The sequence below is a fragment of the Peromyscus leucopus genome, chromosome 4, assembly GCF_004664715.2.
Source record: "Peromyscus leucopus breed LL Stock chromosome 4, UCI_PerLeu_2.1, whole genome shotgun sequence".
In the NCBI taxonomy this organism is placed as follows: Eukaryota; Metazoa; Chordata; class Mammalia; order Rodentia; family Cricetidae; genus Peromyscus; species Peromyscus leucopus.
In genome coordinates this window covers 79953069-79969058 of record NC_051066.1, presented here as the reverse complement: position 1 = coordinate 79969058, position 15990 = coordinate 79953069, and the positions used below count along the sequence as shown (strand labels likewise).

The window sequence follows — 15990 nt, the reverse complement described above, 5'->3', positions numbered from 1 at the left end:
GTTAAATTATCCCTGCTTGTAGATGATATAAGCCTATACTGAGAAAAACACCAAAGTAGGGCAAAATCAACACAGAAAACCCACCAGCTTCTCCATGTACCAATGAATTCAACTAAGAAAATATCAAGGAAGCATCCCATGACAACAGTCTAAGAAAAACAGTCAGTGTCGTCCTTTGCATCTCTGCTGCTATGATAAAACATTGGCCAAAACTAACTCAGAGAAGAAAATGTTTATGTCACCATACAAATCCCAGGTCACAGCCCATTCTGAAGGAAATCAAGGCAGAAATTCAAGGAAGGAACCACATAACAAGAATTGAAGTAGAGACCTTCAAGGAATGCTTACTGGCTTGTGTTGTGGAATATCCGTACACTGTGTCAAGATAGTATTGCTGTGATTGTTGTAACAAAAAGCTAAACAGCCAATAGATAATCTGGAGGTATAGGTGAGATTTCTGGGCAGAGAAAGAAAAGAGGAAGAATCTAGGCATGTAGGAGACTCCAGGAGACAGGAAGTGCAAGATGGAAGAGAGATAATGTCATGTGATAGAAGTAGATTAATATAAGTGGGTTAATTTAAGTTGTAAGAGCTACTTAGGAACAAGCCCCAGCTATAGGCTGAGCTTTCCTAACTAATCAGAAGTCTCTGTCATTATTTGGGAACTGACTGGCTGGACAGAAAAGGACAGGCTTGCTTCCTCAGCTGCCTTTCTTATGCAACCCAGGACTACCTGCCCAGGGCTTGCACTGCCAACATGGGGCTGTCCCCCTCCTCAATCATTAATCAAGACATGAGCACGGGCTTCCAATGGAGGTAGTTCTTCAACGGAGCATTCCTCTTCCTGAGTGATTCTAGTTTGCATCAAACTGAGAAAAACTAACACAATCTCAATAGAAATAGAGGAGAATTCTCTTTCAGAAATTGATAAATTCTGAAAGTGAAATGGAAATGTAAGAATGTAAGAATTTGTTTTTCAGTTACTTTTTGCTGTTGTAGATTTCTTACATTTCCATTTCACTTTCAGAATTTATCAATTTATCAATTTCTGAAAGAGAATTCTCCCACGCCTTTAATCCCAACACTCGAGAGGCAGAGTCAGGTGGATCTCTGTGAGTTCGAGGCCAGCCTGGGCTACCAAGTGAGTTCCAGGAAAGGTGCAAAGCTACACAGAGAAACCCTGTCTGGAAACCTCTTCCCCCCAAAAAAGAGCTGCACTAATATAGACACTGTGCTATTGGCATCAATTTATATGTCTAATAAATACAGGGTCAACACAACAGAGTCTGAATTAGACCCACATATTTCAAAGGAAGTCTCAAGCTACAGTGGGAGGAATAGCAACAGTGTTTCCTTCCTTCCTTCCTTCCTTCCTTCCTTCCTTCCTTCCTTCCTTTTGTTTGTTTGTTTTGTTTTGTTTTTGTGAGACAGGGTCTCTCTATGTAATCCTGGCTATTCTGGAACTTGGTATGTAGACCAGGCTGGCCTTGAACTCAGAGAGATTCACCTGCCTCTGCCCCACGAATGCTGGGATTAAAGGTGTAAAACACTATACTGGGCAAGAACAGGGTTTTCAACAATGTGGCCCTGGGATAATTCAAAATCTAAATCCAAGGGACTCTTGAACCTTATGTTAAACTCCACACATAAGCCAAATAAAAATGTATGACAATCAACATGGTTATAACTAACCTGTTAAAAACTGAGCAACTTAAAATATAAAATGGAAAAATAATTACCAGTGATGGTCCTAATTTAACAGTTAATAACTATTATGTTAATAATAAATTAATAATATGTTAATAACCCAAAACATATTTAAATTTTACCTGAAACTTCTTGCATTCTTCATTTTTTTTCTGATCATATAATTTCTTGTAATGTTCTTGCAATTTAACATGAGTTTCCTTGAGTAATGACAACTCACTTTTAACATCATTCATTTCTCCACTAAGTTCTTCAACCTAGAATAAAATTAAGCCAAAATGAACAAGTGCATACATTTTACCTGAAAACATAAATGTTTCATAAAATAGTAAAAATAATAACAACATTAACTACTTGCATTAAGAAGTAACATTGTAATAGTGATGAGTGTTTAACAAACATGATTGTATATTCATACTCTTTAAGAAATGTGAGCCTTAGATTAAGTAACTTGACCAAGTTAGTGCAGACAGAAAGTAGTAGTCAGGACTGCAATCCAAAATTGAACCTAGGGCCTATGCCCCTAAATATTTTCTTATTAAAAAAAAAAAAGGATTTTACTTAGTCATAAAAATCCTACAAAAGTTCCACCTGTATGATTTTGATTTCATCGCTGCACACTGGATGTGCAGAGTTTAGCTGAACTAGCTGGAGGTGCAGAACTCTAAGTGTAACAACAGACACTGGCACTGAGTCTCATGTTTCCAGCTGGAAACTGGGCTTCCGCTGCCTGTGCAGCTCACAATTGCTTTCTTGAGGGGATGCTCTTCCATAGAAACTTCACATGTGATTACAAACAGACACACAGACTATAGAGATCTGATCTCCATTTAAGAAAATTCTTACAAAACCAAAGTGGTTTTTTTCTTATTCAACTATATTCTGCTTAGTTTATTATAGTTTTGATTCATGATCATGATAGTTTATGATATGTTCTTTATGATAGTTTATGATTGCATAATCTAAAAATCTTATAAGACTATTTTATTTAAACTTTTATTTAAACTTACCAATAAAGATGCATTTTCTTTTTTTTTTAAAAAAAAAAAAAGAAATGTATTATTTAGCTGTTTGTATGTGTACTTGTACACATGCGTGTATGTTCATAGAGGCCAGAACTGGGCATCAGAAACCCCAGTGGTTAGCCTCCCAATGTGGGTGCTGGGAACTAAACCTGCAAGAGGACTCTAAACAGATAATGTTATTTCTCCAGCCCCACTTCCTTTATTCTTAATTACTCTTTTGCCCTGGGCAGATGGTCACTGTTGTGTTCTCAGAAGAGAAAATGAAGGTTAGTCTGCTGTGCGTAGCTGCACAGGCAGTGGAAGCCATCTCCAGATATATACGTGTATACCCAGTGGCCAGTGTGTGCAGCAAGGGTGCTCTTTTTATGTTGCAGCTCCTTTCCACTCCCCAACTTCCCCGTCCTCACAGCACCACTTCACAGCCTTTTAAAGACCGTGGGAGAAGGAAGGTATGGGATGCAAAGCAGACCAACTGAAGTTAAGACTTGTTGCTTTGATGACATTTTCCTAGTGGAGATTCTTAACCAAATTTAGTATTGTGATGTAAGTGCGAAATATTTTCCTTAGATTTGAATAAGGCATATCAAAACCATCAATGACCAAGTTGATCTCTTGAAAGTCTGAATTAGAAAAACTTATTAACTACAAATAAATTGGGTTTTTATATCAGAAATCAAATAAAATCATTTATAGAAAATGTTATAAAACTTATATTCACATATACATTAGTATAATAAAAGAAATGGTATAATTAATAGTCTAAAATGGAATCATATATTTCTAAAATATAGTTCCATAAACTCATAGTGACTTTCTACTGTGTTAATTCTTTTTTTAAAGAGTGATTAAAGCCATATTTTTCATATGCCATAGCTTGAGACAATTACCTTAATTCCTTTAGGCAATGAAAATTGGTACTAAGATAGAAAATCCAATTTTGTGATCCATCAGTCTTTGAAGTAAAATTTTGCTCTACAACTTGAATTTATTCATTTTCTACAATTGTTTTACATATTTTATCAAAATTAACATTTAGTGTAAAAGAAAAATATTACTTAAAGGAAGTAGCTTTGTACAACATATCTCATAATAAAATATTAGTCCAAGAGAACTCAACGACTGCATACATGTTCCAACAAGGTTCTGACACATCTCAAAAAATACTGACGACAGCAACCTTGCCCAGCTACCAATAGTTTTCATATGAGTCTGGTTCACTAAGATACACTGAATCATTTTATTTAAATGCAAATTAATTTTTCTAAGAACATATTAATAGCTATTCTATACAGTCATATATGCTTTATACATGTATATAAACACATATACATATAGTTGTCTATGCCTGAAAACACCAGAGGGAATTTTATTAAATTTAATTTTTAAAAATACACTCACTTCGGCAGAAATATGAGTGCAAGAAGAAAATGTGTCTGACTTATCAATTTTGTAATATTTTCTTAGCACTTAATAGTTATTTTAAATGTCTATAGCTGTTTAGAATACTTTACTATTTTAAATTTAATAAACCTACACGTCTCTTCCAAGTTCCTAGTTCTTCCTCATGCTCATTCTGAAGATTAAGGAACTTTTCTTCATTTTCTTTTACCTTCTCCCTTTGCAGCTCATTATCTCTTTCAAGGGTCTGTAATAAAATTAATTATCCAAAAAATAATCAATACCACATTAATGAATTTTGATGTGTTTTATGTTGCTCAGACCTTTGCGTGGAACATGCTGAAAGTGCCATACAGATCAGCAATAATGTGCTACCTCAACAATAATTTTCATAAATTAACAGGAAGGTGCTCAGAATTTAGCTAACAGGAAATAGGGGAGGCTGTGATGAAGAAATGGCTATAAAAGGGTATAAAAACATTGCCATTATTCAGTTTCACTGCATAAGTTTTAATGTCCAGAAAAAGTAATATAAAGTACAGCATTGAAAAGCATGAAATGTAGCATAATCCAGCCTAACCTACTAAAAATTTTAACTACCATAAGACGTTTTTACCTGTTTATTTTAGAAATTAACTGGCTAGAAACACTTTAAAAATCTCCAATTTCAAATTATACTTAGCCTAACTTATTTAACACATCACTTAGTTACTTCATTGAACTAGTATAATAGAATCACCCTATCCCACTCTCTCAAAAAAAAAAAAAACCCAAAAATTAAAAAAGTAAAAACATACATGATGTGAAAGCCACAAAGAATACTTTTTAAAAAATTAAAAAATTAATAAAAATAAAAATATTGTCAAGTGTTTCTAAGACTAGAATTTTAGAACTATGAATCACTATCACAAATAATATTATGTCTCTTTACTATCTGTAATTTAAGCAAACTGAAAACAAAAAAATCTAAATATCTAACGCATCTAGAATTTTAAGATCATCTATTATCATTTATAAAGCTATGTATACTCAGTAAAAATTTCCAGCTACACAAAACAATATAAAAGGGAAGGTGCAAGTGACCTGTGAGTCCTCCTCCCCAAAGTTAGCACTTTACAAGTTTCTGTCATCAGAGAATACTCACAGCAGGAAAATCAGACAAAGTATCTTTTACATATAGCTGAGAACCTCATCACACATACTTACTGCTCTGTAATTTGCTTTTCTAAAAGGTAAACTTTTATAATGGTAATACTTCCCATACTACTAAATATAAATTCATCTCATTTAAAAAGTCTTAAGATCATTCTATTTAAGGAGTTCTCAGTTATATCTAGAATATCAATGTGTAAATATGTCTGTGAAATTATGACAACACATCTAATAAAAAGCATTTTGCAACTTGTGAAAAGAACATTCTCCTCTGTCTCCCTAGAAGCGATACACTTTGAAACACCTAAATGAATACCTGCTGTGGGATGTTCTGTATGTCCTGTGGGAGCCCTTCTTGGGTTCTTTGTGGCGTTACCCAGCAGGTCCGCATAGAGGATGATTAGGACCATGGGCCTGAGTGCAGGTGTTTGAGATGGTCTGCACTTGGCTGTGCTGGGGGATGGTCTGTATGTCAAGTTGTTCTGATTGATCAATAAATAAAACCTGATCGGCTGTGGCTAGGCAGGAAGGATAGGCGGGACTAACAGAAAGGAGAAATAAAAGGACAGGAAGGCAGAAGGACTGACTGCCAGATGCCGCCAGCACAAGAAGCATGTGAAGATGCTGGTAAGCCACGAGCCACGTGGCAAGGTATAGATTTCTAGAAATGGGTTACTTTAAGATATAAGAACAGTTAGCAAGAAGCCTGCCACGGCCATACAGTTTGTAAGCAATATAAGTCTCTGTGTTTACTTGGTTGGGTTTGAGCGGCTGTGGGACTGGAGGGTGACAAAGATTTGTCCTGACTGTGGGCAAGGCAGGAAAACTGTAGCTATAAATACCTATTTTGATTGCTCTATTTCAGAATAATGTGAACATTTCACATAAGACACATTTCCTTAATCCATGGTTACATATAATGATAGGGCAGTTTCTAAATATTTACAGTGTTGTATAATTAATAGGTGCTTAGTATTTTAACATTCTAATATGTATTTTTACCGTATTTATTTATATGGACAGCATACTCTATTTTAGAAAGTACATCAAAGTTTAGGAAAGAAATGAGAGAACATACCACAATCTCTATTCTGTTAACAATAAATGACTAATAGCATCACGTTCTTGAAACAGTATATATTAGGTGTGTCAATCAATTGCTCCCGGTTCATACTCTATCTAAAAATGACCGTCTCCTTCAGGTATTTGGTTGCAGTTCTTTGGAGCCCTTCTATTCTTCCATTATGACTTGATTTATTATTCTCAGTTGACTGCACAAGCCAGGTTATAAGTGAGGATTCCCTCCACTCCTGCAGTCTCCTGTTTCCTAGATCCATGGTTCCCTTTCTACCTTTACATCCTTTTCAGGGCACAACAAACTGCTGTCATGGTAAAGCAGGCGTGGATGGTAATGGTTTCTGGGATCCTCCATGTCTACTGAGAAATTAGGTTAGATGAGTGTAGCACAACTCTGGATGGTGATTTCTTCCCAACCTCTGCAGACACAAATTACATTTTTTTCTACTGTCCAGTTTTGCCAATGAGAAAGTCAAGGCTGACATGTTATTCTCATTCCTAATTCTTTGCATTCCATACTTTTCTGCAGTTTTTAGAATCATCTTTTTATGTGCAATGTATATTTTACAATGATACGAACTGATATTAGGTAAAATGAACTCATGCCCCTCAGGCCTGTGAAGCTTTCTGTATTGTTTCTTTGCCCATTCTTTCTCCTTCCATTTTCTTGGTTCTCTCTTTCTCTGAAACATCCTCGACTCCTTAGACTGATTCCCGAATTTTTTCTCCCATTTACATCTTCTTACCTTGTGCACACGTGCGCACAGAGAGACCAGAGGTCCACTTCAGGCATCATCATTCCTCAGGAGCCTTTCTTGAAACAGCATCTCTCATTAAACTGGAGCACCAACCAGGTAGGGCGTAGAGACCCACAGAGGCTATCTAGTGAGAACTTACTGAGGGTCCGAGAATCTGAGCTCGCTCTATTCAGCAGGGCTGCATAGGGTATGGAATGACCACGGGTGTGGATACCAGGTGTTTGGAAGGGTCTGCACTTGGCTGTGCGGTGTGCTTTGATCTTGCAAAGGGGAGGTCTTTTACCCTGCCCCTTGGCATTGTTATAAAAAGTCCTTTTGAGTAAATGGAAAAGGCCGTTGGGTATTAACTCAGGTCCTCCTGAAGATATCCTGTGTTTCTGTCTTTCTCCTCTTCCCTATCTTCCTATCTAATATTTTCTTATCCCTCTTTCCTCCTCATAGGAACTCTGGAAAAGGTGTTGGCCTCCCTCAGTAGGGTAACCTGGCTCACCAGCCACTAAGCCCAGGGATCTGCCTGTCTCTGCCCCCACACTGGGAAGCATACACAACCACAGCTGGCCTTTTCCTTTGTTTGTTTTGTTTTGTTTTTCAAGACAGAGTTTCCCTGTGTAGCCCTGGCTGTCCTGGATCTCGCTCTGTAGACCAGGCTGGCCTCGAACTCACAGAGATCTGCCTGCCTCTGCCTCCCGAGTGCTGGGATTAAAGGCGTGTGCCACCACGCCCGGCTCACAGCAGCCAGCATCTTAGTGAGGGCTGGGGACTTACCTCAGGTCCTTGTGCTTGTGCGACAAGCATTTTACCACCGGAATTGTTCCCAGTTGTAGCCATGTGTCTATTGATTCTACTTTCTAAACAACTATCTCTATTATCTAGCAACCTTTCCATTTCCATTGCACTTATATTTTTAGTAGGGTTTCTCTTATTCTGTGTTTATGAATTTCTACTTCTTGTCCTGTGGACTAGTACTTTTCCTTTAAGCAGTTTTAACTTTACATGTTTTTTAGACTCCCATTTTTGTCTGCTTTTTACATGAGAACCTTTCTTCAAGTCCAGTAGTCCTCAATCATCAATTTGTACTTAAAAATGAGGTATTTAAAATTTGGTCAAAAGTTTGTCAAACATGAGACTTCACTGTAGGGAGTTCTGGCTGAACTCTTCCTTTAGGAAAACATAACTGAAGGAACCATGGTCTTCCCTCTAGGGTAGGTTAGTTTACCCGGAACGGACTCTCCCATCCTCTTTCCTGGGAATTAGAATAGGTATCCTGTAACTGGGAGAACTACACTGGCAGGCAGTGAACTACTTTCACTCTAATATTTCCAACAGTGTACTGATGAATAGAGAGAGGAAAGGAAAAGGGGAGGAGAGATGTAGAGAAGGAGGGGAAAGAGGAGGGAAAGGAAAGGGAGGGAGGAAGAGAGAAAGGGAAAGAGAAGGCAGAGAGGTAAGGGGGAGGGAGAGGAAGAGGGCCGAGAGAAGGATTAATTTGCAACAGCTGCCACTTTTGCTAGAGACATGGTCAGTTTCAGGTCACTACTATTTTAACAACCAATTTCCTAATTATAAAGGAGCCCCAGCATGCCACTAGATCCCGTCAACTTCAGTTCTTTCTCGAACTCTAAGCATACGCCTCCAAGCCTGTACCAAAGAGGAGGGAGCCAGCACCTGTGGGGTGGGAGGAGGAATGTGGGCTTCTTCTCATCTGGATCTTTCAACTACATATCCCACTTTAAAAGACATAGGATACTACAATTCCTGGCCATTTCTGGGTTTAGTTTCCTTAGTTGAGGTTTCCTTGTCCAAAATGACTCTAGCTTATATCAAGATGACATAAAACTCATAATGCTAGGCAAGGACCCTACCACTCAACCACATCCCAGGCCTCATTTCCATGACTTTGAATTAGGTTTCTATTTCCTGTTTCTGCTAACTGTACATATAGTTCACTTTTAAAACTTAGCCTTTTATGTTTCTCAAGTCATTTCCATGTCCTTGTGGGTTTATTGCCATTTTATAACAGTTTCACAAGGCGGCAGAAGTGAATGTACGTTTAATTAATCATCTTTAGCTGGAAGCCCTAACCAGGTAGTTTCTGACTGGGGAAGAGCCCGAGTTTATTCATGGTACACCATTCATTCACTAATAGCACTTCACAAAGTCCTACTGCATGCTTGACACTCGCATGTGCTTATGGTCCTAGAGTTGCAATGCTCTGACTTCATCATGGAGGTTACACTTCATCGTGAATATAAACTTGTACATAGTATAAACATACACGAAAATGTTATTATTTCCAACTGAGTTAACAAATCTGAAAAACATCTGTGAAAAAAAAGGATTTGTCAGAAGTCAAACTGAAAGCATTCACTAAATGCTTTAACTTCAAAAAACAGTAAATTGTCCTAGTTAATACAGTAATAATACAATAACCACCGGTGTAAAATGTGAAAATACTCTTAGTATTATGACTACAGAAGTAGAACTAAACTTACAACTAGAATTTAGATACCTATGATCTTTCTAAATTTACTGCTAGAAACATAAGACAGATGACAGTATAAGAGCAGAGCACTGAAAACCAGTTGGCCATTACCAAGAGCAACGATCCCTTTTAGTACAGGTGGAATTAGAATGCTCCTCAAGAAAACACTTGCCGTATCTAAGCAATGTAATCCTTAGCAACAGCTCAGCATTAATATTTTGTTATGCTATATATCAGTGGTTCTTAGACATCAGTCGGCAGCTAAGCACTGATCCATGACAAATTTCTCTAGTCCATGGCCAAATGTGATGGCATGACTTTTCTTATAATGATTTGTCATTTATCCCAAGATTATCTTTAAAATACATGTATTTTAAAATGCTCTGTTTTATAAAATGATGGTGGATGATAATGTTTGCATTCTTAGTGGGCTACTTGACAATATTTTGGGATGTACTATATGATATTATATAGCTTTCTATATAATATCAAGAGACAGGTAATAATTAAAGAGAAAGGTATTTGAATATTTAACATATTGGTACACACAGTTAAAAGATACAGATTTGGTTAGTAGCTCAAAGCAATGACCACTGTAGATACAAAATTTTAGTACAATTTTCATACAACTGATTTAACAAACTTTCTTAGTTTATTTTCCATCACTCTGAAAAATGCCATGACCAAAGGTAACTTGAGGAAGTAAGGGTTTCTTTGGTTTATAAATTACAGTCTACAATCAAGGGAAGTCTGGGCAGGAACTTGGAGGCAAGAACTATATTAGATTTAGGTTCTTCAGGATAGGACACCTTTTGGAATGATCTTTGTAACGTGCCATTCACCTATGCTCCAGACTTCTCTGGATCTTAGTATGTGTCTCTTGTTGGATATTGTTCCTGTTGGTTGTAGTTCCATCTTGTCTAGGTCATTATCCCTTATTCCTCCTGGACAATATTTGATAATGATTCCTATTGTATATAGTTTCGTATTAGGTTAGAACTTTCTTATTTAGACAAAAGGGGGAGATGTAGTGGGTAGCTGTTCCAGCTTTGACCTGGAAGTACTACCCCCAGTGAGGCTTCCAGTAACTGTCATGCTTACCTATGGCCTGCCCCTGAGGCAAGGCTGAGATGGGAGCCCTTAAGACCCGAGATCTGGATGTGCTGGCTCTCTTGGTTCCTGGTAAATCTGTATGTTGGATGGTAGACCAAGCCGAGTTCTCCAAAGAACACTGCTGGACTGCACTTCACCTCTCCTGGAGCCTGTAACCTATCCCTTTACTTGTTGTAAGTTACCCCCCCAAAATAAACCTCCCTTTCAACTACGTGGAGTTGCCTTAATAAATCTCCCAATAGCAGGAACTGTAGCAGAGACCATGGAGGGGCATGGCTTGCTCTCTGCCCTGCATGGCTTACTCAGTTGGTTTTCTTATACAACCCAAGACTACTTACCCAGGGGTGGCACCAACCACAGTAAGCTGTTCCCCTCCACATACACACAACACATCAATCACTAATCAAGCAAATATCCCACAGACATGTTCACAGGCTAAGTTCATGGAGGCAATTCCTCAACTGATGCTTCCTCTTCCTAGACTACTTTAGTTTATATCAAGTTGACAAAAACTAACCAACACACAAACTTAACAACTCTCGTGCTTCTAGAAAAAATTATGTTGAGCACATAACACTGAGAAATAGTGCTAGATTGGAACCAGGGTATAATATTGTTTTTTCCATAGTTTATAAGGCCCCACAATTTATAAGTTTATAAAACTGCTTACATTTTCTGGGTTTCTATCATAGAATAAATTAGCTAACCCCTAATATTCAGCTCACTCCTCAAACTATGTTTCAACTCCTTTACATGGATTACCATATGACCTTTGTAACAGCTATTCATCATGAATTTTGAGTCAGACATGGTGCTACATGCCTGTGATCCCACCATTCCATAGGCTGTGGTAAACCTAGGCTAAAAAGTTATACCATATCTCCACAAAATAAATCGTACGCTCTTGGGAGAAGGTGTGAAGAGGTTCTTGCTTGTAAAAGTTGTTTTCTACTAGTCTCTTATAAGAATAGTGAAGAGGTTAAGGGGATGAGTAGCTTGATTCTAGCAGTCCACTTCTCTCCCTCTGTATCTGACATTTTAATTCCTACATAACTGAAGGCAGGCAGAACCCTTTATATGATAAGCCATAGGGCAGCAATGGTGAGGAGATAAAGCAAAAAATTGCCTTGCTCTGCATAAGTCTAGTTCTATTCAATAATGACGAGCTAACAAAATTTGTGTGGCCTGGTGCAAATCAAAAGGGCAGAGGAAACATGCTATTAGAGGTATTAAAATATGTAAAATTTCCTTCGTGTCTCTCTCTGCCATAGGACATTTCATTTTCTATTTAATGGCAGGGTTCTCTGGACACAGGGAAAAAATCACAGCACAAATGAAGTCCCTCACAGCTGCCTAAGAGCTTCATGACAACTCAGCATGAGCAAGAGCCACCAGCTTCTGGGCCCCACTTCTTCCTGCCACCTGCTTCACCCATGTATCACATTCTAGCCAGAAAAGGAAGCAACCGTGCCCTTCCGTGGGCTCTCTATGTAAACCCACGGCAGAGGGTAACTGCTGCAAGATCAAAGTGCTAGGCAGGGATGCATTCAGCACTGGGCTGGATACTCACTCTACCCGCCTGACTCAGGAAGAGCTGCTGCCATGCATCCCCACAGAGTGCTGCAAGGCACATGCACCCACATCAAACCTCTCCTACTGTACTTAGGCATTCATTTAAAAGTAAGGCTTTCCCAAACAAATGAAAAGATGCAGGGAGTAGTGCTGTGGGATGTTCTGTATGCTGTGAATGTGTTGCTCTGATTGATAAATAAAATGCTGATTGGCCAGTAGCCAGGCAGGAAGTATAGTATAGGCGGGACAAGCAGAGAAGAGGATTCTAGAGAAGGAACAGGAAGGCTGAGTGAGGATTTGCCAGCCTGCCGTCCAGGGAGCAGCATGTAAAGGCAACAGGTAAAGCCACAGAATATGTGGCGACATATAGATTAACAGAAATGGGCTGAGTTTAAGTATAAGAGCTAGTCAGTGGTAGGCCTGAGCGAATGCCTGAGCAGTTTAATTAATATAAGCTTCTGAGTGATTATTTTATAAGCGGTTGCAGGGTCCGTGGTGCTGGGCAGGACTGGAGAAAACTTCACCTACAGAGTGGGGGTTAGGCAAGGGACCAGGGCACCAGGAGGTAGAAAAACCAGCAGCCAAGAACCAAGACTGAGAGGCAACAGAAACAAGAAAATGCCTATTGAGGTTCCAAGCCTCCAACACATGCTTCCATTCACCATCAGGTTTCATTTACAAAACATAAATTCAAAAGATAAAAATTCATTAAAAACTTCAAGACACTGAGTACAAAATTAAACAGAAGGTAGACACTTTTAAGTGCAAGTCCCTGTGTAACCATTATTGGGCATGGTGGCACGCACCTTTAATCCCAGCACTACAGACAGAGGCGGGTGGATCCCTGTGAGTTCGAGGCAAATCTGGTCCACAGTGAGTTCCAGGACAGCCAGTACTATATTACAGAGACCCCATCTCAAAAAAAATTCAACTCAGATATTTGATAAAGCTTAACATTCACCTAGTTACTTAAATGTTAAAAAATATACTTACTATTTTAGATATTCATGCTAAAAATTGATGAAGGAATCTAGTATCTTACCTTTTAAAATCAAATGATAGAACAAGATACTTAAATGCAACTAAATGGGGGAAGCCTATTAGACAGAAATATATTTAAACAATATATACATAATATATACAAAATATACATAACCTGATTATTTTCTTTTAGCACCTTCAATTCTGCATTGATTTCAGTATTAGCTTGAGTTTGTTGCTGAAGTAATTGCTGCATATGTTGAAAAGAAATGATGATATCCTTCAAAAACATAAAAATATATCATGTTTCTAAATTCATTCTCCAGATACATTTCTAGTTTTGTTTGTTTGTTTGTTTGTTTGTGATTTTGTTTTGTTTTGTTTTGAAACAGGATTTATCTGTGTAACAGAGCTCTGGCTGTCCTATAACTGTCTTTGTAGACCAGGCTAGTCTTGAACTCACAGAGATCTGCCTGCCTCTGCCTCCCAAGTGCTAGGATTAAAGGTGTGCACTACCGCCACCTGGCACATATCTAGTTTTTAAGCTACTATTTTTATACCTTAATTTTGATACTTTCTATTAAATTAATAACACTACTATAATTTACTATCTAAAATAATTAATGTTATACAAATTTCTATCAAGTATTATTTCTAAAAGTCCCTTAACTTGTAAAGTAAGTTTTTGAAACTTGCCACAGATTCTAAGACATTAATGAACAAGGTAAAGAATTAAAAAAAATAATAAACTTGTTGCCTTGCTCACCTAAAGATATAGGAATATATCTCTAGTAATGTCACATGAACTATAATATTATAAAATGATTCTGTAGACTAGGGTGTCACCAATCAAATGAAGGTAAAGCAAGAAAAAACAAAGACAAAACTCTTCTTAGAGGGGCTGGAGAGAAAACACAGCAGTTTAGAGCACTTGTTGCTTTTGCAGAGGACCCAGGTTCAATTCCTAGCACCCACACAGTGGCTCCCAACTATCTGTTATCTCCAGTTCCAGGGAATCCAATGCCCTCTTCTGGCCTCTGGCAGTACCAGGCACACACATGGTGCAAAACACAGATGTATATTCAGGCAAAACATTTATACACATAAGATAAATCCAAAATTTTTTTAAGTAACTGTAATTTCTCCAAACTATTTTTTAAGCATGAGAATAGACTGAAATAAGTGGAAATTGTTCTAAAATCACACATGGTATGTAAGTACATTTCAGTAATTATTTGCTAAGGTACCGCTGGTCTAACAAATAATAAAACTACTTCTGAAAAATAGAAATTTAGCTAGAAAATATGTGGCTGATGCCTGTAACCTCAGCACTTGGGAAGCTGAGACAGGAGGATTGCCAGTGAGTTTGAGGCCAACATGGGCTACATAGTCAGCTCCAGGCCATCCTGTACTACAGAGTGAGACCTTGACTCAAAAAAAAAAGAAGAAGGAAGGGAGGGAGGGAGGGAAGAGAAGAGAAGAGAAGAAAGAAAAGAAAAGAAAAGAAAAGAAAAGAAAAGAAAAGAAAAGAAAAGAAAAGAAAAGAAAAAACTGGGGCTGGAAAAATGGCCCAGCAATTAAGAGTGCTTATTGCACAATCATGAGGACCAGACTTGGTCTCCAGCATTCACTGAACAAGCCAGGCATCCTACAAACATCTGTAACTCCAGCTCAGAGAGACTGAAGAGTTCTGGTTTCTGCATATACAGATGTGTGTGCACACATGTGATCACATACAAATGCACACACTAAGACATATACACACAAAAAAATAAATGTAAAGGCACACACCTTTAAACCTAGGAGGTAGAATCAGGTGGATTTCTGTGAGTTCAAGGTCAAGCCTGATCTACATGGCCAATTCCAAGACAACTAGAGCTACCTAGTGAAACTTTGTCTCAAATAAAGAAATAAATAAAATAGCAAAAAGTGGAAGTATACATTCAACTAGTTAAAAACATATAAACATATCCACTCAGTACATGTTAGCTAATACCTACTCCACACTTAGGCAAATATCATCCCACATCTACTTCCAAATTATGTGAGGATTGCTTACCTGTTTTTCTTCTTGAATATGGGTAATCTCTTCATTGATTTTCTTATTTAATTCCAGTTCCTTCAAAGTTAAGAATTGTAAAGTTATGATGTAAAATTCAGTAAGTTCTATATTCAATTCAGTACCCATGTTTGTGTTGAGACATTGGCTCCAGTGAATTAAGAAGCCCAATGTAGAGCTGGTTCCATGGGGTGCTGAGAAGGCTCATACAAAGATAAACATTAAAACTATACCATTTCTCATCTTAAAAGCGATTTAGAGATACCACTGTGACATAAAATTACCTGAACCTATATTTGAGTTGTATTAAAATTGCTATAGCCGAATTTTGTTCTAAGATTTGCTAATGACAAAAAGTCCAATAATTTAAAAAAGACCTTAATTTTTTTTTTTTGTTTGTTTGTTTGTTTTTTTTCGAGACAGGGTTTCTCTGTGTAGCTTTGCGCCTTTCCTGGAGCTCACTTGGTAGCCCAGGCTGGCCTCGAACTCACAGAGATCCGCCTGCCTCTGCCTCCCGAGTGCTGGGATTAAAGGCGTGCGCCACCACGCCCGGCTTCAAAGACCTTAATTTTTACTATGTCTACAAACTTTACAAAGAATATTTTGTGCAGTAATCCTGAAGTTCTCATACTTTGGGTAAGATTTAATTTTATAAACTTGAGTAAA

General features: G+C 37.9%; 1 protein-coding gene across 1 annotated transcript in view; it reads right to left on the bottom strand.

Moving 5' to 3' along the window:
- Window positions 1-15990, bottom strand: part of Ccdc73 (coiled-coil domain containing 73) — a 94453-nt gene that overhangs the window by 10672 nt on the left and 67791 nt on the right. Inside the window, 4 exon segments of the mRNA XM_028877886.2 lie at window positions 1830-1964; window positions 4267-4377; window positions 13441-13545; window positions 15325-15384. Coding sequence (XP_028733719.1) covers window positions 1830-1964; window positions 4267-4377; window positions 13441-13545; window positions 15325-15384 — 411 coding nt within the window.